The sequence below is a fragment of the Balaenoptera borealis genome (genome assembly GCF_965194805.1).
Source record: "Balaenoptera borealis genome assembly, chromosome: 3".
Classification (NCBI taxonomy): domain Eukaryota; kingdom Metazoa; phylum Chordata; class Mammalia; order Artiodactyla; family Balaenopteridae; genus Balaenoptera; species Balaenoptera borealis.
The window spans coordinates 31,380,615-31,405,347 of NC_138866.1; the positions used below are offsets into that span (position 1 = coordinate 31,380,615).

The 24,733-nt window shown below is 38.4% G+C and overlaps 1 protein-coding gene and 1 pseudogene across 3 annotated transcripts in view; both read left to right on the forward strand.

The window, feature by feature from the left end:
- The window catches only part of SYNJ2BP (synaptojanin 2 binding protein), an 81,459-nt gene extending 69,895 nt beyond the window's left edge, over positions 1–11,564 (forward strand). For both annotated transcript variants that reach the window (XM_082384368.1, XM_082384369.1), the window contains 2 exons: positions 4,432–4,527; positions 7,161–11,564. In XM_082384368.1, the coding sequence (XP_082240494.1) occupies positions 4,432–4,527; positions 7,161–7,301 (237 nt within the window). In that variant the 3' untranslated portion in view covers positions 7,302–11,564. The remainder of the gene's footprint in view (positions 1–4,431; positions 4,528–7,160) is intronic.
- Positions 7,686–24,053, forward strand: LOC309625183 (disintegrin and metalloproteinase domain-containing protein 21-like; annotated as a pseudogene). The gene is made up of 3 exons (XR_014249420.1): positions 7,686–7,781; positions 14,041–14,079; positions 20,098–24,053. The product of XR_014249420.1 is annotated as a disintegrin and metalloproteinase domain-containing protein 21-like (transcript).
- The last annotated feature ends 680 nt before the right edge of the window (positions 24,054–24,733 follow it).

Consider the following 24,733-nt stretch of genomic DNA (forward strand, 5'->3'; position numbering starts at 1 on the left):
CCAAACCTCAGGAAATCGTGTGGCATTTATTATACTCAAATGTTGTTCAGAGGAGTATTCAGGTACTATAGGGGTTATAGTGATGAGTAGAGATCCAGCCTAAGTTATTTACAGTCCAATGTAAAGTGTTATAAGACAGCGTTCAGTTTGAGCTTTAAGATAGTTACATAGTATGGAGATTGAGGAAGTAAATCATTCACATCTAGTGCAGTTATCTAGAAAGGCCTTGTCAATGAAGTGGCACTTAACTAAATTGCTTTTTTAATGTGAATGCCACTTCAATATATAAAAATGAATAAAAATATTAACATATAAACACCGTGTGTTTTCATACAACTCTAAAATTTTTTAAACGTATAGTATAACACATAAAACTGAAACTCCAAAACCAATAAAAATTTAATTTACAACATTAATGTGATGGATAGCGATAGGCTGCAGAAATAAAATTCTTGCTTACAATGTAAATTTCTAAAGTTTAGTGTTGTTAGTGAAGGTTTGGGGGCTGGGCTGCTTGAGTTTGAATCCTAGCTTTGCTACCTCCATTCTGTATGCCCATGGACAGGTTGCATAGCCTCTCTAGTTTTATTACTTATAAAATGAGGTTCCTAACTTATAGGACTATTGTGAAGATTAAATAAGTTAGTACATGTAAAATGGATAGACAGCTCCAGACATGATAATAAATATACAGTGATTCCCGGCTATTAAAACTGACTGCTACAGCAAAGATTATTTTGAGCTCAGTATTCCTGTCATTGAATGTCATGTAGTGACTCAGTTTTCCCACTTGCATTCATATCATTATGAAACTTGGCTCCGATATGGAGCTATGACATCTTTGGCATTTGTTGACAAGACTGCATCACTAACTTATTTGTCTGCCTCTGAGAGAAAATACCTATTTCTTTACAATGAGAAATGCAGTTACCCTATGGGCAAGTTTAGTTAAGTGAGTATTCCCACTACCATCAGCAATCTCATACCTATTCTCTCTCTACCAGGAATTAACTAGAAAACTGAGTCTGAGAATTCACTGTGATGGTTCTAGAAATTCTGAAGTTCTTTCCCTTTGACAAATCTACCCTCCAAAAAACCAAGACATAATCAGAAGGTGGCTTGGTAGCATGAAATCACAGTCTATCAACTAGAAAACCCTGTATTCATTTCTACACTATAGGTAGCATGACTGATCATATTTAAGATCAGTCTTGGGAGATAAATAGAATTTTTTAAAAGGGAAAGGTATTCAGATGATGGGTATAGCTTGAGCACAGGTATGAAGATAAGAATATATGTTTTATGTCCCAGGATCAGTGAGTTGTGTGATTTAGCTAAAGCATAGGATGTATGAAAGGGTAATGAAAGATTACACTGGAAAGGTAGGTTTCCAGTCCTTCATTTCCTGGAGGACTTTGCATACCAGAATGAGAAATCAGGCATGCACTCTTTCCTCCCCTGCTCCCAGTTTTGTTTTTGTTTTTGAGCAATAAAGTGGCATGAACAGAATTATACTTTAGGAAGATTGATCTGGAGACGTAATGTTTGAATAGGTTAGAATGAGGGCGGACACAGAGGAAAGTAAATTAGAGAGAAGGCGATCCCAGTAGTTCAACTAAGAGTATTCATAACCTATAAAGAGAGAGGCAATAGAAAGAAAATAACATATGAGTAATGTTATTATGTTAGACTACAGGAGTTGGCAATATATTGTATGTAAAGATTGACAGAGTAGAGAGAGTTTTTAAATATTACCAAAATTTTAGTCTGAAGGAATGGTAGTGTCAATAAGAAAGAAGTCAGGATAGTTTTGGTTTTGTGGGAAATAAAAAAGAGGCTTTGGATATGTTGAGTTGGGGTCTTAACAGAATATGCCCCAGCTGGCAGAATAGGTACCCAGCAGGAAACCGGCAAATCCAGAAGTAGAAGTAGGGATGAAAATGTGGGAGTTGTCTAGCAGATTATAGTTGAAATTGTGAAAATTCACCATGGGAGAGAAGAGGACAAAAGACTACTGATACTGAGGAATATTTACTTACCTTAAGAAGGAAGGGGAAAAAAAAAAAAAAAAAAGAAGGAAGGAAGGGGTACAGAATAGTGCAAGAACTAAGGGATCCAAGTGTTCATAAGCTAAGACAGGAGAGAACTGCAGAAGGGAGGAGGTGGTCTGAACCCTGAAAAAGGGCTATAGGATTTGGTGGTTGGAAGTTACTGCTGACCTGCAGGGGCAGCATGTTCTTCCCTGCCACAACCCCCCCCCCCCCCACCTCATATACTGAGAGCACAAGGAAATAGAGGGAGCGGATGGTGAGGAAGTGGAGACAGTGCATGAAACAGTTCTTTCAGAAAGATTGGCAAAGAAAGAAGATGGGAAGAGGATGATGGTGGGTTCCAAGAAATACTTGTGTGTGTGTGTTTTAATAGATGAGGGTAACTTTAGTTGAGAAGGAGCAGAGAACAATAATAATTAAGGAGTCAAGAGGGTAGGTGACTGCTTAAGTTCTGTAAGGAGGCTAGAAGGAATATGATCAAGAGCACTAGCAAATGGGTTAGCCTAGATAAAGGAACTCTAATTCAGAAATAAGGGGAAAGCAGCACTAAGAGATATCAAGGAACTGAGGGGAAAGGAAAGAAAATGGAGAGAAGTGTTTGTCAGAAGTTCTCAGTATTCTCAAGAAAGGTAAGGCAAAGGAATCTGCTGAGAAGAGAGATGTGATTGGAGTTGGAGTTGGATGGTAGGAAAGGTCTTGGAACAGCTACCACTGCATATTTATTAGGGAGTTCACCAGATGAGAAGGGTTGTAAGGATGCAGCAGGAGCCAGCTAGTATGCGTCTGTGGTAGAGAATGTGACTGTGTATCTTTCTCAAGGAATATTAAACGCACTGATGACAAGGAAAAGTAAATGCAGTGTGTTGCCCAGGACTGGAAAGATGGCAGAAGATCATGGGGATGAGGGATTCTAATAGTTTTCCAAGTGCTTTTTTGAAATAATAGGAACTCCTAGATGTGTAAAATGCTTTGATGAGGATAAAGAGGGAATTCACAGAGGTATAGGAAGTATGAAGAAAGTAGTAATTGTTTTTTTTTTAAGAGTTTGAGATATTGGAGCTGTAGCATGCCTAATGTTGAAGTTGAAGGCTTATGCCAATTGGTAATTAGAATGGAATAGAGCTGGAATTCTTCACTTTGGAAAGGTAGACAGTTTATAAGGCCAAAGTGTTGATAGATTAATTCAAAAGGATATTGGCAGGAAATAGAGTGGAGGGACAATTTTGAACCTCTTGGAGAAGGAAAACTGTGACAAGGAAGATGAGAAGGTTGAATAAGTCAGTGACTTGATCTTCAGCTGAGGAAAGAATAGCTGGTGAGTCAAGGTGGAGGAATAATAGTACAGAAGGAGCAGTAAAAGGCCAGGGCACTTTAGTCTTCCTTCCAGGACATAAAACCCGTAGCTCTAGCTTCTACACTTACCATGACTTTGGGTAAATTACGTAGCCTTGCTAAGCTTCAGTTTTTTCATCTGTGAAAACAAGATAAAAATAGTGTCTACCTCATAGGATTATTGTGAGTACTCAATGAGATAATGTATGTAAAGCATATAGCACAGAACCTACCAAATATATTCGATGTTCTTGCTGCCGTTGCTGACATTGACATGTATAAAAGGTACGTAGATTTTGCATAAAGTAGGCTATGCTGTGTCACTGAGTGCAGCATAGAATAGATACCACTTGTGGCCAGTGTCACTCCTGACGCTGAGAAGTGTTAATACCAGAGTCCTTCACATCTCTCACCTTTAAGTAGTAGGACTCACCTTCACCGAAACATTTTAGAAGTTTGTATCATCACAGAAATACGGTTTTTGGTAAATTTGAGGAGGATAGGGATATCCATGGAATCAAGGGAAATTGTTCAAAAGAAAACAAGAACAATAGAAGGAGCTAGTAGATTTGTACCACATCAAACTAAATTGTGGAAGAGCTTCTCAGAGTTGTATTTCTAGAGCTGAAGCTGGCCATGCCAGGGATTAGACATGTAAAGGATAGAGTGGTAACCTGGGAGACCATGTTAGCTGTAGGGAAGCAGGTTGATGCTCGTGGAAGACATACAAGTACAGTAACAGAATGCCAAGTGTCAAAACAGGGCAGGCAGTAGGAGCTCAGAGAAAGGAGAGAATCCTTTTGTTGTTGTTGTTTTAAACTTAGGTGCTCTTCAGATGGCCCATGTAACCTCAGTTCTAGGAAAACATAGCTTCAAAAATGAAAAAAGTTACTCTGAGTTCTAAGGAACTTTACCCCTTCTTCTAGCCTTTGGAATTTGCTCTGTAGGAGTTTGTTTTTTAAATCTTTGGTCACATGAAAGTAAATCTTTGACTTATGAGAGTTCACATTCTATGTCTCTTACTACTTTTCCTTGCTGTTTTTGGCAGGTAAACGGCCAAGACCTAAAGAACCTGCTGCACCAGGATGCTGTAGACCTCTTTCGTAATGCAGGCTATGCTGTGTCCCTGAGAGTGCAGCACAGGGTAGGTGTCATTTGCTGCCACCAGGCTTTTGTAACGTTGTGAATAAATCATGTGGTGTAATTTTCAGTAGTGTGTTTGGCTTTTTTCCTTTCACTGTCATTCTTTTGAAGAACCTGTCTGGCACAGGCAGGGGTCTTCTGAGACTTCTGCTTATCATTAAAGGAAATTTATAACAGTATGTTTGCAACCCAGGTCCTAGCTTCAAGGTAATGTGCCCTAAAGATAAAGCTTGACAACCAAATTAAAATAAATGGGGAAAAATACAACCAGAATCAATTTTATTTCTTACTAGGGAAGGAAACATATGTCTGCCCTTGAACATTCTTATTTATGAAACTCTAAGTGCAACGATGGTGGGTTTTTTGATACCCACCATGTGCTTTTCCCTATCACCACAACGAACCCTTTTCTTATCAACTTGGGGATCCTCTTGACCAAAGCTCTAGTGCTCAAAGGGGAGCTCCAGGAAAAAGGAAATGGGATTCAGAATTCAGTCAAGTTAGCACCTATTCTACATCCATTCCTTAGTTCCTAGTGTTTTATAATTTGGATGATGAGAAGAGAAGCCTGAGTGGACATAATTCCTCCCATAGCACGAAGGACTTTGGAATGCATTTGCAACACAGTTTAATTGTACCTTTAAAGTTACTCCCTCTTGAACTGATGCTGTCTTTGCTTCATTAACTCCTGAGTGAGGCTTCAAAGGCTGAAGAGTTCAACAGGAGATAGTAAAAAATGTGGAGAGGGCAAGGCATGAAAGATATCTGAGAAAACAGCTGGGGTTGCAAGCAGAATCTCAGTGTGGTGGATTAGAAAACAGGTTGATAGGAGACATATTGGTATTCAGCTGCTTCTGCCTTGGCTCTTCTTTGTTTCGAAAGCATGGGAGAATGTATGCAATAGGTAAAGGCAAGCAAATATAGGCATACACTTTAGATAATGATTAGAGTTCTTTTTGAAGGCATGTGAGAAGTGATTTCCAAGGTTCATTTTTTAGGAAACATCCAAAATAACTCCAAACAAAACAGATTCTTCTGGTCAAGGAATTGGCCTAGCTCTAAAAACCATGTCTTTCTATTGAGCGTGTTCTCTCAGGACATCTCATCAGGAAATGAATGAAAGATGTAGAGGTGGGATAGAGGATAGAAAAGGTAGTTTGTTCAGTCTTGTCTTTCAGATTGAGGGGGTCAGAGTTTCATGGATTGTAATGAGGAGATTAAATCTAACTAAAGATGGCATCGCAGTTGCTGCCAGTTACCTATTAAAAGTTAATGTTAATCTAATTCGAAAAGATACATGTACCCCAATGTTCATAGCAGCACTATTTACAATAGCCAGGACATGGGAGCAACCTAAGTGTCCAGATGAATGGATAAAGAAGATGTGGGGGGTGTGGGGGGTGTGTGTGTGTGTGTTTTTGTGTGTGTAATGGAATATTAGCCATAAAAAAGAATGAAATATTGCCATCTGCAGCAACGTGGATGGACTTAGAGATTATCATATTAAGTGAAGTAAGTCCGACAAAGAAAGACAAATACTGTATGATATCACTTATATGTGGAATCTTAAAAAGTGATACAAATGAACTTATTTATGAAACAGAAATAGACTCATAGACATAGAAAACAAACTTATGGTTACCAAAGGGGATAGTGGGGGCAGGGGGGGAGAGATAAATTAGGAGTTTAGGATTAGCATATACACACTACTATGTATAAAATAGATAAACAAGAACCTACTGTGTAGCGCAGGGAACTATATTCAATATTGTATAATAACTATAATGGAAAAGAATCTGAAAAAGAATATGTATATAAGTGAATCGCCTTGCTGTACACCTGGAACTAACACAACATTGTAAATTAACTATACTTCAATTTTAAAAAACGGTTTAAAAAAAAGGTAATGTTAAGAAAGGCTACCTTTTACAAAATTGATTGAAATGAAGAAAGACCACCAGCCTCAAAAGGGAATGCTTAGGCAATGAAAAATTATGACTGTTAGGATATGATTTATTTTTACTTATTTACCTTTGAGTCTTTTACCTCCGTTCCATATAGGCTTCACCTTTATCTTTGCCTAGTATTACAGAATAGGGGATGAAGGACAGGACCCCACCTTCGGAAGGAGCGGGTACCTTTTGGGAATTGGAAAGTATTTCTAAATAATGGCATTGCACCTGTGTTAACATTGCTCAGATCTGCTCTTATTGCACTCTGATGACTGATAATCTTTCTAGAAAGATGGACACCCCCTGCCCCTGCCCAATAATTTCCAGGCTCCATATAGGATCAACAGGCTTCACCTCATATCTTCATTTTCCTGGTATGATACACAAATAGCTTGGTGGAGACAGTACAGAAATAGAAAGAGGTTATCTCAGGGGTCCCTTTAGGTCAGTAGCACAGAAAGGTTAAATGCCTCCCCATCAGATTTATTTTGTTTCCAAAGAATTGGTGAGATTGTTGTATCAACTCAGGACAAACAGAGAGGACTCCTGTTCGATAGTGCTTGGGGTTTACAGCTTTGGGTGGGATAGAGACTGTAGACCCAGGTAATGTGTCAGCTTGGACATTTCAGTTGTGGTAAACACACATTGGTCACTAGAGTTAACATTTTTCTTCCCCTTCCAGTTACAGGTGCAGAATGGGCCTATAGGACATCACGGTGAAGGGGAGCCAAGTGGTATTCCCATAACTGTGGTGGTGGTGCCAGTGTTTGCCCTCATCATGGTAGCAGTCTGGGCCTTCGTGAGATACCGGCAACGACTTTGAAAAGCTTGCTTTCTTCTAGTGCTCCCAAAGAAGAAGATACATTTCTCTCTTTCTCTCACCCTCCTCCCCTGCCATTCTCCCATAACTGTCCCTCTCTCTACATAGCCAACACACAATTTAAAGAGACTGCTACCCAACCAGAACCTTGCTGCTCGAAATCTCTAAATCCTCATACTCTAGTGGGAGAGTAAAGGCATTGTTTGAAGGAAAGCTGAAAGAAGGACTTGCTTAGAACAAATGAAGAGTTATATATTTTACTAGGACCACCAAGAGAAGTTCAGCTGCAACTCAGAGAGGAAGAGGTCCAGTCTTCCCATCACCATGCGTGATTCCTTTTTTCTTACCTGGCATGTGTCAAAGATCAGCTGTAATAAGAGGAAGAAAGGATTTTTCTCTTTAATGATCTTCGTTGGGAAGTTTTTGTGGCCTTTATTTAATTTCTAACTACCTACTTGGGCACCTACTTTGTATCAAACAAAGGTGAATGAGGAGAGAATTTCTACTTTTTTTAAAAAGCAAATATATATATATATACACACACACACACACACATATGTATTCATATATGATAGTATAATAGTGATGCCTTATGGAGAATTAAAGAGGTAGAAAGCAACTCTGGTTTCTGGGTTTCTGATGTAAGAATTAAGGGATAATCTTAATTGAAGAATTCGATACATAGCGGGAGTGAGAGAGTGAGCCTTAAGAGAGGATGCAACTAATTAAAAATCTTAGAACAATATTTCTTCTCATCATAGCTGCGGTGAAGTTGAGGTAAAATGTCATAATCCAGCTTCGTGCAAGTCAGTCTGTTTAAAAAACTCGGGAGTTGTAAATATAAACCTTACTAATCTCTGGGCTACCCTAGTGACTGTTTTGGTCCCTTACAGACCTGTTAAAGGATCAGCTGGAATGACTGTGGTCAGAGCTGTAACTATGGCGATGGGGCCAAACCAGCCCAGTGAAAAAACTCAGGCTGTCTACCAGTCTTTCCTGTTTCTCCTAACAGGCAAAATCTGAGCAAGAGACTGCTCCCAGCAGGGTGGGCATGAAATCAGCTCTGTTTCAATCCAGTTAAGTTGAAAGGGTTTGGATTGCTACTGTTTTTTGAGAGGTTCTGAGCGCTGGTTATGGCTTTTAATGAATAAATCATTTTGCAGGGAAGGGGAAGAAAAGAGTTTTGTTTGTTGTAGGGGCTAGGGAAGTTTGGTGGATGTTTCAAGGGGAAACCTTATGGATGAATGGATGTTAGGGAATACCAAGGATATAAATGAGGTGGGAACCCTCCTGTTCATGTGGTATTGAAGGTTGGTTTTAAAGCACTAAGGAGAGCTGAACCAAGACTTAATTTTCTGGCTTAAAGAAAATCATTTGCATCCTCTAAATATACTGGCCAGGCTATAGGCTTTATATAATCTTGACAGCAAGAGTATGAAGACTTTCCCTCAGGCAGTCAGTTGTGTCCAATTTTTAGCATGGATGATCTGGTAAGAATTTTATAAATGTTGATTGGACATCAGCTTTGTTATGACTTTTACAAAGAAGCAAAATACATAGCCTCCATTCCTAAAGGGTTTTTTTTTTTTTTTGGTTGGGAAAGAGAACACCTTTACACATAAAATAATATACAATTACCTCCATAGGCAGGGAAATGTAAATTAGTGTCAAATTTATATTGCAAACCAAAGGGAACGGTTACTGATAATAGAGGCACTTGAGAAAGTTCCATGGAGGAAGGGGACAAGTTAAGGACCCTTGAGGAGCTCACAGTCAAGAGAATTAATAAATAGATGAGAAGTTAAAAGTATATCATCAGCTTAAGTAATAGTTGAGAACAATAATAAAAGAAATGGTACTTTTCAGAGTATGATGCAGCTACAAAGACGTGCAGACACATTTTCTTTTTTCTTTTTTTTTTTTTTTTTTTAGGAATTCAGAAAAAGAAAGCTGTCACGTAATGGCATCAGGCCAGAGTGGAAAGGGAAGGCTTTTAAAAATAAAAACCCCAGTTAAGACCTTGCCTCTGGGTCAGCTATTGGTATAAGAAGAAACTTGCTGTAAACAATCCTAAGAGGATTTCTGCCTTCAGACCTGAACTGTTCAGTACCTCTGAGACTCACTTAGACAACTGCATTCATAGGTTCCATGGAGAAACCCTAACAGTATTCCAGTTTTGACCTCAACCAGCCCCTCTGTGGAGGCACAACCTCGGGTGCCCTCCCTGTATCTGGAGGAATGTGCGGCAGCTTCTGCAGTGGGCCTGCTTTCCTCCCAGGATTCCTTTCGGGGTTTGGACATTAGCTCCTGAGAGGACCTTGAGACATACAAAAGGAAGCAAATGGCAAGCAGGAAGGAAAGCTATTTTGTTTTTTGTTTGTTGGTATATGTAAATAAAAACACCTATCCTATCCCATCATTGGTAGAGGTTTTGCTTTGGTTGATAATAGGGATTCCAATGCACTTTAATAATTCAGGTTTTCTCTGGAATTAAATAGCATTTAAAGATCAATATAGTAAAGGTTTAGGCAAGTATGCTACTTCAATTATATTCTTATTTCTGATTCTCTAGAAAATTAAATTATTATCATAGATGAAGTATTGGAGCCCATTGTAGGTCATTACAAAATTCATCCTATTTATAGATTGAATCTAACATTTCTATCACTATCGATTGTAGCTAATATTCTTCCCACCTAAATTACTATGTTCAAAGTTTTAAAAATTGAATGAAAATCTTTTTTAAGACATTTACTTAAAACACTTCTCTACATTTATCATCCTATATTATACATACATTTCTAATAAGACGTTGTTTGCTTCAATCGTCTCTTTTCTTTTCCTGCCAAGTTTTAACCAATGCTATTGATTTAACTTAATCACACCATCTAGACATGTATAATAGAAAAAGGAAATTAATACCTGTTACTACATTCTGTGCCAGGTACTAAACTACACCCCGATTGGTAACACTGTTTCTTCATGCCTCACAACTCTGAAGTCTAAGTATTGTTAAAAAGACACTAAGGAGAATAAATTGTTCTACTAAGATTACATAGGTGGTAATAATAGAATCAGGATTTAAACTCAGGACTTCAGGTGCCACCACCAATATTTCCTTACTGGCAGTGGTTCTCAAAGTGAGGTCTCTGTACAAAAACATCAGCATTTCCTGGGAACTTGTTAGGAAAGCAAATTCTTGGGCTCTACCCTAGACCTACTGAATCAGAAATTGAGTAGGGCACCCAGCAATCTGTTTTAATAGTCCCTCCAGGTGACTGATGCACATTAAAGTTTGAGAATCACTGCTCTATGCCAATAGTCACCTTTTTCTCAGGTTAGAATCACCCAGAGAGCTGATAAAAATTCTGATGCCCAGGCTGCACCTAGATCAATTAAGCAGAATCTCTAGGGGTGGGAATACGGCAGCAGTAAAACAGAGTTCATCATGTAATTCCAGTGTGCAGTGTCAGAAAAAAAAAAAACGCTCTGGCATTTAAACCTAGACACTATTTAAATTATTGAATTACATACGGGCATTGCTCCAGCCAAAAATGAGAATTGCGCTTGGGCCTTTTTGGAGCCCAGCTCTCCATTAGCTTCTGCCTCAAGTATAGATGTGGAATAAGAAGTGGAGCAGTATTTGGCTTCTGATTTGCTGAGGACTGACCAAACTCCAGCAAAATGTATTAGTGAGCATGTCAGTGCGTGCATCTATTAAATTAAAACCAAATCATAGAACATTGGAGCTGAAAGATTCTAGGATGAATCTGTCTTAAAGATGAGAAAATCAAGGTTCAGAGACGTGAACGAACTTAACCCAGATCAAAGACTTAATCTGTGGCAGAGGTGCCCTTTCTGTCTCATATATATGTCTTGAATGTATCCACTATATGAACATAGACAAAACTATCCTTTTTATCTCAGTCCACTTCCATCTTCTTTCTTTGGGCCTTGAATAAATATCAGAAGAACTGACTGACAGCTGAAGGGTATTGCAAGCATCATGCAGAATTGGGAGATTACACAGAGTAATCTGAGAAAGACCTTGTATCGAATTCAATCAGATGAGCTCTTCTGAGACTGATTCCAATAGTTAAAAACTAGAAAAGTTTTTTTTTTTTACATTGGACATTGTTTTTGTTGTGTAGATAAGCAATTTTTAAAATATTTTTTTAAATGAAACAACATAAGGTTCTCAACTATGTGGGGGAGTAGAGTTCATGTAATTTCATGTGAAGCCAATAAAGATTTTATTCTAATCTATTTTAGTTGAAATTTATCTTTGGACAGATGAGAGTTCTTTTCTTCATTCAACAAATGAGTGCCTACTATGTGCTAGGTGCTGAAAATACAAATATAAATTAAGTATGGTCACTCTAAGCTGAAATAGCTCATCATCTGAAAGTGGGGGAGTATTTGTTGGTGATCTTGATGTTAAAGTATTTTTCTGATATCACCTAGAAATAGTAGATTGAGTTGTGAAGCTCTTGACCTCTCATTTATAATAGGTTTACAGTTGGTTGCTATCCTGGGGTAAGCCCCTTTTGCTGTTTCTCTTTTTATCTGCAAATCTTTTTGAGACAAGCACTCACATCCAAAAGGGCAATTGCTATCAAAAGGAAGACAGTATTTTAAGGAATTATGTTCTGATCAGAACCAAGTTCTTAACAGCCATAGTCTCTTGCCTGATGTTGACATTTATAGAGAGACTCCAAAGCACTTGATCTGCTTACCTGATATACTTGATGATACTGTAATAACCTATATGATAAGAAAGCATTGTTGTGTCTAAAGAATCAAATTATAGCAACCACTAGGTCTTGTTTCTAAATGTTTTCCTTACTGTTCATATTCTCTTTCTTTTTGCAGGGGAAAAGGGGAAAGGGTGAGAGCTGAAATGTGGTTTCAAATGCAAGTCAATCATTAACAGAGTCATTTACAAAAGAACTTTGTATTTACTGTAATCATTAAATTGCTTGACCAGTCACAGGAAAATGGGTGATCCTTCTTCCTAGTTTGCAGATTTGCAAATGGAATCACAAAATTGAATCCCATTTTAATTCTGTATCGGCAATGCTGATTTGAATATGAGTTTCTTATTACTGTTTTTGACGTTGAACATTGTTTTTATTGTGTAAAATACATGCGCATTTTACCCCCAAGACATGTTAGTCTTTATAAGATTATTTTCCTTATGAACCTTATCTTATTTTGCTTCCTTTCTACTTTGATCCTAACGTCATATTGCATGCCTGGATCTAAACAGCAGTCAGTTTCTCAGATCAAATAGATGCCCTATAGCAACTTGGAAGACATATGGACATAAAACCATGTTTTCTAAGGAATACCATTATAAATTAAATATGTTAATGATGCCATCAAAACAGATGATAATCTCTTAAGCTTTGCTATTTGATACCAGATACAGTACATGAAATAATAGTGTATCTAACTGTGCCTAACTTAGTATTGGCCTTCAACAAAAACTTGTTGCATTTGTCAGTAAATCTTTACAATCTTTTCCACCTTATTTTGGGGATTGTTGAATAAATATCTCCTTATTTAACCACCAACTTCCTAGGGTAACACTCTGACAGAGCAATGCAAAGAGAAAAAGAAATCTAAATGATCAATTGGAGGCTTAGCTTTGACATAGAAGATTAGGAGATAAGGGCTCTATCATGTACTGCTAATAATAATTGGCTAACAATTATTAAGCTCTCATCGATTTATTTCAATCTTAATCTTATTTTAGCTACTGTGCTAAGCCCTTTACATGTGTTTATTTAAGCCTCACAACAACTCTATAACTGCTGCTATTATCCCAATTTTACAGATGAGATAAGCAAGACATAGATTAATTTGCCTAAATTACACAGCTATTAAGTGCCAGAGCTGGGATTTAAACTCAGGCAGTTTAGCTCCAGAACCTACATACATAACCATGACACTATGCTGTCTCTACTCTCCATGGTTCCAGGCACTACATTGGGCCATCCTTTTCCATAACTTATAAATGTCAGTGAATTCTCACAACTATGCGAGTCAGTATCAATAATTCTATTTTTATAGATAGGGTAACTCAAGGCTTAAAGAAGTTAATAACTTGCTCAAGATACATTGCTTATTAGTGCTAGACATGGGAATTCCCTTCAAGCCAGTGAGGAGTCTATTTCTTTTCCATCATTCCAGGAAATTAAAGTTTATTAATTATACTGAATTTGGTTCAACCATGCTAGCATAGCCTTCCATTATGGATAATAGGGAGTTGGCTGCATTAGGTTAAATGTTCTACAACAATAGCAGTAGTAGTACCATTCATTTTATACAAAGTTTGAAAGCAATTACCAACATTTGCTATCTGACTTGTCTTCCGTCCATCCCCCAAAACCTTACAAGATACATAGAAGACAGAAAAGGGTTTGTGCCACAGGATGTGAAAGGACTTGTCAGAACTGAATATTGACTTTTGCCCAAGTTACCTTGTATATAGCTGACTCTGATATGAAAAGTCATTATTGCTGCGTCATATGACTTAAGCAAAGACCAGACCTGGCGTCAAAGTGCTAGTGTCTAACTGTAATGTGTACAGAATGGCCATTTTCTCCCTTGATGGGCAAAGAAAGTATGTAAGTTATCAATTACATAACAAACCACTGCAAAACTTAATGGCTTAAATTTTTTTTAATTATTTTTAAAAAGATTCTATGAATTGACTGTTTCTTCTGCTACCACCTAGAGTCACATGGAACTGCATTCATCTGATGGCAGAAGAAGGGTAAGTAGTCCAAGATGGCCTCTCTCTCCTGTCTGGTACTTAGTGCTAGCTATAGCCAAGGGTGCCTTGCTTTTTCTCCACATGGCCTCTCATTTTCCAGTAGACTAGATTGGACTCTTCATAGCAGGGGAAGAGGGGGTTCTCAGGGAATTGTTCTAAGAAGGCAAGTCCCAATGTGGAAAGCACTAGTCAACCCTTTGTACTTGTCACACTTGCTGATGTTTTATTGGCCAGACCAGGCCATGGCCAAGCCTAGAGTCATTATCGGATGGGACCTAAACCCCATCTCTTGATGGAAGCAGGGCAAAGAATTTGTGGTCATTTTTAATCCACACAGGAAGAAACCAAACTTCAAACAGCAAAGACCAGGGGTCAGCAAATTTTTTCTCAAAGGACGAGATAGTAAATATTTTAGGCTTGCAGGCCTTGGGTCTTTGCAGTTTTGGTATGAAAGCAACCATAGACAATATATATGCAAAAGGGTGTGGCTGTTTTCCAGTAAAACCTTATTTACAAAAACTGAGGTCCTGCTACGCTATAGTTTGAGGACTGCTGCCAAGGACTATCGCAGGTAGAGATAGACTTTTAAGAGTGAAAACGAGAGAAGAAAGCTCCCAAATGTTGATCCCTTGGAGTCCCAAATTGAACATTGATACATTTCCTAGGAAAGGCTCTTTTTAAAAATCTCTTATCCTACAAGAAAGAGAAGCCAGGGAAAGTTCAATGAAAATTTCCCCTGCTGTAATTTTGGAAATGAGTTGAAGAGTGACCATTGTCAGACTTCATGAAGCACCCATCATAGCCAGGATACCATCCAAAATTTAAGGATTCACATAAAAGTTATAACAATATTAAGAACTCACCAGGCACTTTATGGAAGTTATTTCATTCCATGCTTAAATGATCTCATTGGATTGAAATTATTACCCTATGTTAAAGATGGAAAGATAGAACTTTGGAGATGTGAAGTTAACTGTCTCTAGTTAATATCATTATTAATGTTAAAACCTAAACAGTCAAGGTTTGAAACCAGAACCAGAACATTTTCTGGCCCCTTATACTCCACCACATTGCCCTTGCCTTTTGAGTTTGGAGGAAAGTAATCTATGTAGAAAAATAACTTACTGGAAAAATTATTTGGTACTAGTCACATACACACACAAAATAGTGTCTCTTCAGGTACAGAAAAAAGATAGGGAATAAGAAAGGATTGGTAGTTTTCTCCTACCTGTTTTAAATATTGTGCATTAATAGAATACTTGAGGTATAGTAAGGCCAAAAGGTCAGGAGAAAACTGACATTGAAAAGATAGTTTGTTACTCACAGTTTCCAAGGAAAGAGGACACACTATGCCATGGGGGCCACACAGGGAAGCACTGATGCTGGTCACAAGGCAGAGGGAGAGGGAGGAACTGTGGGCAAGAGACTTTATTGTGATTTCCATGAGAAGGAACAGACAAGGCCAGGTAAGCAGGCTTAGGATTGGCTAGTTTGAATACGTCAAGGTCTCTGTGGCATAGGGGCTGTCCCTAGCTATCTGGTACCTGGCCTTGGGGTGATTAGGGCATGTGGATAATGGCCCTAAGTGTGAGAGCTCAGAAAGGAGGTAGTTGGAATGTGGGCTCTGGATTGTCTGGTTTGTATTTGAAAACTGTGCTCATGGGAGCATTGTTCACTATCTCTAAAAATTGACTAACACTGGGAGGAGTAGTCCATTCAGGGTCAGGAAGGCCCCAGATGTCAAAGCATCAAAATACAGAAAATAAAAAACACTGGTTACACTGCCACTACTACTATAGTGGGATCTCTGTCCCTCTAATTTCTGCCTTTACTCCCAAACCTACAGAAATGACTGAGATAGCCAAAGGTAATCAGAACTATCTAGAAAATAGCCAAGAACAAGGAAGGAAGCAAAGCAACAACAGAGGGTTCTGGTTCAAGATGACAACATAGGAAAATCCTGATCTCACTTCTTCTCACACACTGAGTCTACAGCTACATACAGAACAATTTTCTCTTAAAAAAACCTAAAGACTGGCTAAGTGATGACCACATCAGGCAAACAAGAGGAAAACCACCTCAGACTGGGCAGGAGGCTGGGATACAATCTTGCCATAAACCCCACCCCCAGCACAGTGGCACACAACCCAGAGAAAACTCAAAACCCGAACCTTCTCCCTGAGGAGCAAAGGGTTTTATTTCCACATCAGTAACCTCAACTTTTAGGACCTGCACCAGAGAGATGACCCCCAACATCTTTGAAGACTAATGGGACCCACAAGACTGTAGTAATCTGGGAGACATTTCTTAAAGGGCCCATGCACTGAGAAGAGCACCAGGGCTCAGCTCATCCATCAGCCAATCACACCCAGACTTAAAGTGAAAGAGGCTCAAAGATCAGGAACAAGACAAGGATGACCACTATCACCACTTTTATTCAACATAGTATTGGAAGTCCTAGCCATGGCAATGAGACAAGAAATAGAAACAAAAGGAATCCAAATTGAAAGGAAGAAGTAAAGCTGTCATTGTTTGCAGATGACATGATACTATACATAGAAAATCCTAAAGACACCACTGGAAAACTACTAGAACTCATCAATGAATACAGTAAAGTTGCATAATACAAAATTAATATACAAAAATTTGTTGTGTTTCAATACACTAACAACAAACTATCAGAGAAAATAAGAAAACAATCCCATTTACAATCACATCCAAAGAATGAAATACCTAGGAATAAAGTCTAAGGAGGTAAAATAACTGTACTCGGAAAACTATAAGAAATTAATGAAAAAATTTGAAGACAATACAAACAAATGGAAAGATATACCATGCTCATGGATTGGAAAAATTAATATTGTTGAAATGAACTTACTACCCAGGGAAGTCTACAGATTCAGTGCAATCCTTATGAAAATACCAATAGCATTTTTAGCATTTTTCACAGAACTAGAACAAATAATTCTGAAATTTCCATGGAAATACAAAAGACCCTAAATATCCAAAGCAATCTTCAGAGAGAAGAGCAAAGCTGGAAGTATCACACTTCCTGAATTCAAACTATACTACAAAACTACAGTAGTCAAAAACCCACGTTTATACAGAAATTAGCCTACAACAAAGGAGGCAAGAAGAAACAATGGGGAACAGATAACCTTTTCAGTAAATGGTGTCAGGAAAACTGGACAGGAACATACAAAAGAATCAAACAGGACAACTTTCTCACCCTTTATGTATAAATAAACTCATAGTGGATTAAAGACTCAAATGTAAGACCTGAAATCATAAAACGTCTAAAAGGAAACAGTGCATTCTTTGACATTCTTCTTAGCAATATATTTTTGGATATGTCTCCTTTGGCAAAGGAAACAAAAGAAAAAATAAACAAATGGAACCTAATCAAACTAAAAAGGTTTTGCACAGTGGCAGAAACTATCGACAAAATGAAAAGGCCGCCTAATGAATGGGAACAGATATTTGCAAATGATATATCTGATGAGGGGTTAATATCCACAGTATACAACTCAACATGAAAAAAAAGAAAAAAAACCCAATAAGCTGATTAAAACATGGGCAGAGGACCTGAAGAGTTTCCAAAGAAGACATATAGATGGCCAAAAGGCACATGAAAAGATGCTCAACATCACTAATCATTAGAGAAATGCAAATCAAAGATACAATGAGATACGACCTCACAACTTTCAGAATGGTTATCAAAAAGACAAGGAACGAGTGTCAGTGAAGACGTGGAGAAAAGGGAACCCTCATGCACTGTTGGTAGGAATGTAAATTGGTGCAGCCACTATGAAAATAGTATGGAGATTTATCAAAAGCTAAAAGTAAAACTACCATATGATCCAGCAATTCCACACCTGGGTATATATAAGAAGAAAAGGAAAACACTAATTCAGAAGGCCAACAGCTGAAGTTTCTGTGGAAATTCTGGAGGCCAGAAGGGAGTGGCATCTGGCATCATATATTTAAAGTGTAGTAACCTTAAATGAGTGTAATCTATAAATATATTGAATCACTGTGTTGTACACCTGAAAACAATATAATGTGAATCAACGATACTTCAGTTTAAAAATAAGAAAAGAAATTACGTTTTTTCTCGTGGTGAATTCTCTTCAGGCTGAGTTAGAGCATACTTGTATCTTTTTGAAGATTCCTGGGTGTGCTGGAAAATCCTCCAGTATTGCATACAACACATTTACACAGTAGTACATTCTTCTTTTCTAAATATTAATGTGTGTGTTAATATGATCGACAAGAGGATTAGTCAAGTGAGATAAGCTGTTCATGGTAACTTCCTTGTTTTGAGTTGATTCCATTTACAAGCAATTCTATGTAGAAATGATTTTTGAAAAGACAAAGAATATGATGTATGAAACGGTGATGATCATGATAATGATGCACTCTTCTGGAAAGAGCTAAAAAGAAGCTAAAGTCAGAATTTTTTTATACATCAATTCTTTTGAGGTATACTCGGCATACAATAAAATGCACAGATTTAAGGATGCGGCTTGATGAGTTTTGACTTCTAAGCACCATCCTGTTTTAGTCTGTTTGGACTGCTATAATAAAATACCTTAGACTCGGTGGCTTATAAACAAGAATACTTAATTTCTTACAGTTCTGAAGGCTAGTAAGTCCAAGATCAAGGCACCAGCAGATTTAGTGTCTGGTGAGAACCACTTCCTGGCTCATAGATGATGCCTTCTCACTGTAACCACACAAGGCAGAAGGGGTGAAGGATCTCTCTGAGGCATTTTCTATAAAAGCACTAATCACCTTACAAAGACCCCACCTGCTAATACCACCACCTTGGGGGTTAGGATTTCAAACGTTCATCTTGAGCACACCCTGATCAAGATTCAAAAGTTTCCCATCACTCCAGAAAATTCCCTCCATCCCTCCATTACCTCACATCAGGAAAACAGTGATTTAAATTCTGTTCCCCTATATTATTTTCTGGACTATTCCAGAACTTCATACAAATGAAGTCCTATATGAAGTTTCTTTGGTCTGATTTCTTTCTATCATCATATTATCTATGAGATAGATACATCCATGTTCTTACACATGTTGGAAACTTGTTCAGATTTACTGAGGATTATCGTACTGAATGAATATGCCAGTTTGTTTGCCATTCATCTATTCAGTACTGGTTATTTGTTTCCAGTCTGTGGAATAAACTTGTGAATAATGCTGCTATGAATATCCACATATGAATCGCTGTGGGGAACGTCCTATGGTTAGAATCACTGAGATGTAGGGCAACTATAAGTTTAACTTTATTAGAAACAATTATTATCCACCTACCTTTTCTACTCATGACACTATTCTTTTGTTCTGTTAATCACCCCCAACACATTCCATTTTTATAAAGTATGAGAGAATCTGATTCTCTCCTCAAAATTCTTACAAAAAGAAGCTTCCATTCTCCTCTCCATTTCGTAATTTCTTAATTACAAATTGAAGCCTTGTCTCATTTTGGTTTCAGGAAAAAAATGCAATCACTGTCTTAAAATTGCACCACACCCACTGATTCTTCCCCTGTGACTTCTCCAAGAGACCGTGGGACCACTCAGCCCAAGATATACACTCCATTTTTCCTAATTTCTCCCAGGTTTCCTCCTCTCTAAGAGCCCTGTGCCAGGATCCCCAGGATCACTTAGCACAGCCCCTCCCCCTCATGAATACACCATTGTTATATAAGAGCTTCCCCCTCCCTCCTCTACCTCTCTGGGGATGCCCAGCCTCCAGCCTCTCTCTGCTCTCCTCAGGACTAGACTGCTGTTTAGGAGTTGCTGTTCCAGGGACAGTCTTGCCTGCCTCCCGCTGGAGTGCATTTCTTTGGTCACAGGCTTCCTCACTCATGGGGCCTGCCTGGGCCCAGGCCCACCTGGCAGGTGATCTCTGGCTGCCTCTGCTCTGGCTACTCCTGTTTCTGACCTGCTGCTCCCATGACCCACCAGGATGGCGCTTCACTTCCTCTGAAATTGTGATCCCCAGGAAGGTGTCCCACAGAGTGCGTGGAGCTGCAACACAAGGCCAGCTCTCCTACAAGGTTCGCTTCAGTGGCCAAAGACACGCGCTCCACATGAGAGTCAAGAAGAGCTTGCTGCCCAGACATTTTCCTGTTATCACCGATAATGACCAAGGCGCCATACAGGAGGACTACCCTTTTATCCCCCGAGACTGTTACTACTTTAGCTACCTGGAAGGGGTTCCTGGGTCCATGGGCACACTGGACACCTGCTATGGGGGTCTGCGTGGCATGCTGCAGGTGGATGACTTCACTTACGAAATCAAACCACTGGAGGCTTCTTCCAAATTTGAACATCTGATTTCTTTTCTTGTGTCACACGACATATCAGCTGAGCATGAGAAATGTACGATTGAAGGGAACGATACAAATCAAGCATATGAGGAGGCAATGATTGCTGAGATGCCTAGAGCAGCTCCTGTGTATTTGTGGTGGCCGCATAGGAAATACTTAAAAGTTCACTACACAGTTTCTCACACCTTATATCTTATGAACACTAATCATACACGTATAGTTGAGAATATAATGATTTTAAACAACATAGTCCATACAATTTACATGCATAATCTTCTCGAAGTTCATGTACGTATGTTGTGCATATGGAATAATAGAGATGCTTTTGATATAACTCAGTCAAAGTTTAGTGGTATTGCGGATGCTATAGCTCACTTTGGTTATTGGAAAATGTATGTGTTTAGACAATATTCTCATGATACCTCAATCCTTTTTACTGGAAATAAAGTCCATGACACTCAATATTTTGCCCACCAAGATGGAATATGCAGTCCCAACTGGAGATCATCATATGTATTCCTAGCAAGTTATCATATATTTTTTGGTGCTACTATTTCAGCACATGTACTATGTCATATTCTCAGCTGTCCACATGATTCAGCTGGTTGTCATTGTTTTTGAAGACATCGCTGTGTCATGGCTCATGAGCCTGGTCTTCTAGATATGATGAGCAACTGTACTTATGACAAACTGCACTGACGGATTTCTACGTGGGATCCTTGTTTGAGTCAACAAAATGTACCGTTCAACAATTTTCCTTATGAAGCTCCTCGCTGTGGTGACAAGATCATAAATCAGAGGGAAGAATGTGACTGTGGCACCTTAAAAACTGTGCTAGGGATCCGTATTGTCAGAACCATTGTGTTCTCACCATTGGCAGTGATTGCAATGAAGGAGGTTGCTGTGTTAAGTGTAAATATGCTCAACCTGGAACTCTTTGCAGAGATACTCTTGGTATTTGTGACCTACCAGAATACTGTAACAGGATATCGAATATTTGTCCAACAGACACTTATATCCAGGATGGAACCCCATGTTCGCCATTAGCTGTTTGTGTGAGAGGAGACTGTAGTGACCGTGATATGTAGTGTCAAGCCCTCTTTGGCTACAAAATAAAAGATGCTGCACCAGCATGCTATAAAACATTGAATATCATAGGTGACCGATTTGGGAACTGTGGTGTGAGGTTGACTTGAGGAGGAAGTAAAAGTGTTCCTTGTGAAGCAGATGATATTTTCTGTGGAATGCTGCACTGTGGTGGTATCAATGAAGTTCCTGGTGGAGGTGAGCACACTACATTTCGTCATATAATAGTACATGATGTTAAACTAGAAAGCTACTTTGGGTTCGATGCCCACCATGGGTCACGGGTAGCAGAAATGGGGCTTGTAATGGATGGTGCAACATGTGGCCCAGGAAGCTACTGTAAGGGCCAAAATTGTACCTTTTTTCAAGACCTTGGTTTTGACTGTAATGTCAAGAAATGCAGTTACAGAGGGGTGTGCAACAACAGAAAACATTGTCACTGTCAGCAAGGTGGGAAACCACCAAATTGTAGCTCCAGAGGAGCAGGTGGTAGTATAGACAGTGGCCCTCCACCTAACAGAGAATCAGGTCTTCGAGGCAAAATAATAACTAGTGTAGACATAGGTATAGCTGCACTGTGTGTTCGTTTCACCGTTCTCTTTTCTACAATGTTTGTTGGTATCATTTTTCATGTAAAAGATGTTCTAGAAGAGAGAGAAGAGGAAAAAAATGTTAAAAATCAGAAAAACCTTGAACAGAAGAAACACTAATGGAGAAAATCACATTGGCACTTACTGGAAGAAATGATGAATAATCAGTCTGATAATTATATAATCCTACAGCTATTCCAAGGTTGTCATCCTGAAATAAAATGAATTAAAAAGGGTTTGTGAGTTTAAACGCATTTATCATTTAACGACTGTTCATATTCACACCATTCCTATAGATGATAGTGGTAACTCTTAGATTCACTAAAAGAACATATACTTATTTAAGGTGTGGATTCTAATGTTTTATAGATGTGTCTGTAGCAAATCATATTTGCACCAGTGTGCACTTTTTAACAGTTTATTGGGCATTTCCCCAATTGGTTATGTAACAACCTTTTTTGGGGGTTCATTTTTTGCTACTGTTAAATAAGTATGAAAAGAAATCTTGACAGATGCAGAAGGAAGATAAAAAAACTTTTGTCATAAACACGTGGAGGTCAGCAGTAGTTCAACAACCTGCTAAGTATGAAGTCTGGCACAAAGTCTTAGGCTTTCAGAGATGCAAGGTCATATCTTACATGTTACATTGAGAGATGAAAAGTATTTTTCCAAAGTTTTGTGATAGTAAAAACGAAAGGACCTAAGAAGGGCCTGGAACACGTTAGGCACATAATACACACTAACTCTAACATTCTCATTATTCTCACTATTATTTGGGTTGTGCAAAACCTGGGGTATTCCAAGTATAATAAATAACTTTGGCATTGTACCATTATTTTAAAACCATCACACATGGAACCATTGATCACTGATATATCACTTCTTCAAACCTCTGGTTACTAATGTCAGAGTACGTCACATTTAAAATGTTAGGAATTACCTGAGTCCATCCTGTCTATAAAGTACTGGGTGAAAATAACGATATAATACATGTACAGAGGTTAAAATTTACATTAAATGACTAAAAGAGGGTCTCATAAGTGATGGATGTTACATTCATACTATTTAAATGCCCTAGGCCCTGGACCAAATCTCTTTCTGTAAATACAGATGAGGGTAACTACCTAAGGGTAGAGAAAGGATGCAGTAGAGAATCAATAGGATTGCCACCCTGCAACATAGTAATTTGTCCATCTTTTAAACAGTTCTGTTAACCAGTATTTATTGTCCATGTAGTTTATTTGGTAAAGTGATCTGGCTATTCATCCAGGACAGATCTGAGTCCCAGTTTACTCTACCCTTGTCAAACATATGTTTCTGCATTTGCACTTGGCACCAAAATCTACTAAAATCGAAGATGAATGACCATTTACTAACACAGTTATTTCTTTTTCTTTTTAATTTTATTTATATTTTTATACAGCAGGTTCTTATTAATTATCCATTTTATACATATTAGTGTATATATGTCAATCCCAATCTCCCAATTCATCACCACCACCACCCCCCACTTTCCCCCTTGGTGTCCATACCTTTGTTCTCTACATCTGTGTCTCTATTTCTGCCCTGCAAACTGGTTCATCTGTACCATTTTTCTAGGTTCCACATATACGCATTAATATATGATATTTGTTTCTCTCTTTCTGACTTACTTTACTCTGTATGACAGTCTCTAGATCCATCCACCTCTCTACAAATGACCCAATTTCGTTCCTTTTTATGGCTGAGTAACATTCCATTGTACATATGTACCACATCTTCTTTATCCATTCATCTGTCGATGGGCATTTAGGTTGCTTCCATGTCCTGGCTATTGTAAATAGTGCTGCAATGAACACTGGGGTACATGTGTCTTTTTGAATTATGGTTTTCTCTGGGTATATGCCCAGTAGTGGGATTGCTGGGTCATATGGTAATTCTATTTTTAGTTTTTTAAGGCACCTCTATACTGTTCTCTATAGTGGCTGTATCAACTTACATTCCCACCAACAGTGCAAGAGCATTCCCTTTTCTCCACACCCTCTCCAGCATTTGTTGTTTGTAGATTTTCTGATGATGCCCATTCTAACTGGTGTGAGGTGATACCTCATTGTAGTTTTGATTTGCATTTCTCTAATAATTAGTGATGTTGAGCAGCTTTTCATGTGCTTCATGGCCATCTGTATGTCTTCTTTGGAGAAATGTCTTTAGGTCTTCTGCCCATTTTTTGATTGGGTTGTTTGTTTTTTTAACATTGAGCTGCATGAGCTGTTTATATATTTTAGAGATTAATCCTTTGTCAGTTGCTTCATTTGCAAATATTTTCTCCCATTCTGAGGGTTGTCTTTTGGTCTTGTTTATGGTTTCCTTAGCTGTACAAAAGCTCTTAAGTTTCATTAGGTCCCATTTGTTTATTTTTGTTTTTATTTCCATTACTCTAGGAGGTGGATCAAAAAAGATCTTGCTGTGATATATGTCAAAGAGTGTTCTTCCTATGTTTTTCTCTAAGAGTTTTATAGTGTCTGGTCTTACATTTAGGTCTCTCCATTTTGAGTTTATTTTTGTGTATGGTGTTAGGGAGTGTTCTAATTTCATTCTTTTACATGTAGCTGTCCACTTTTCCCAGCACCACTTGTTGACGAGACTGTCTTTT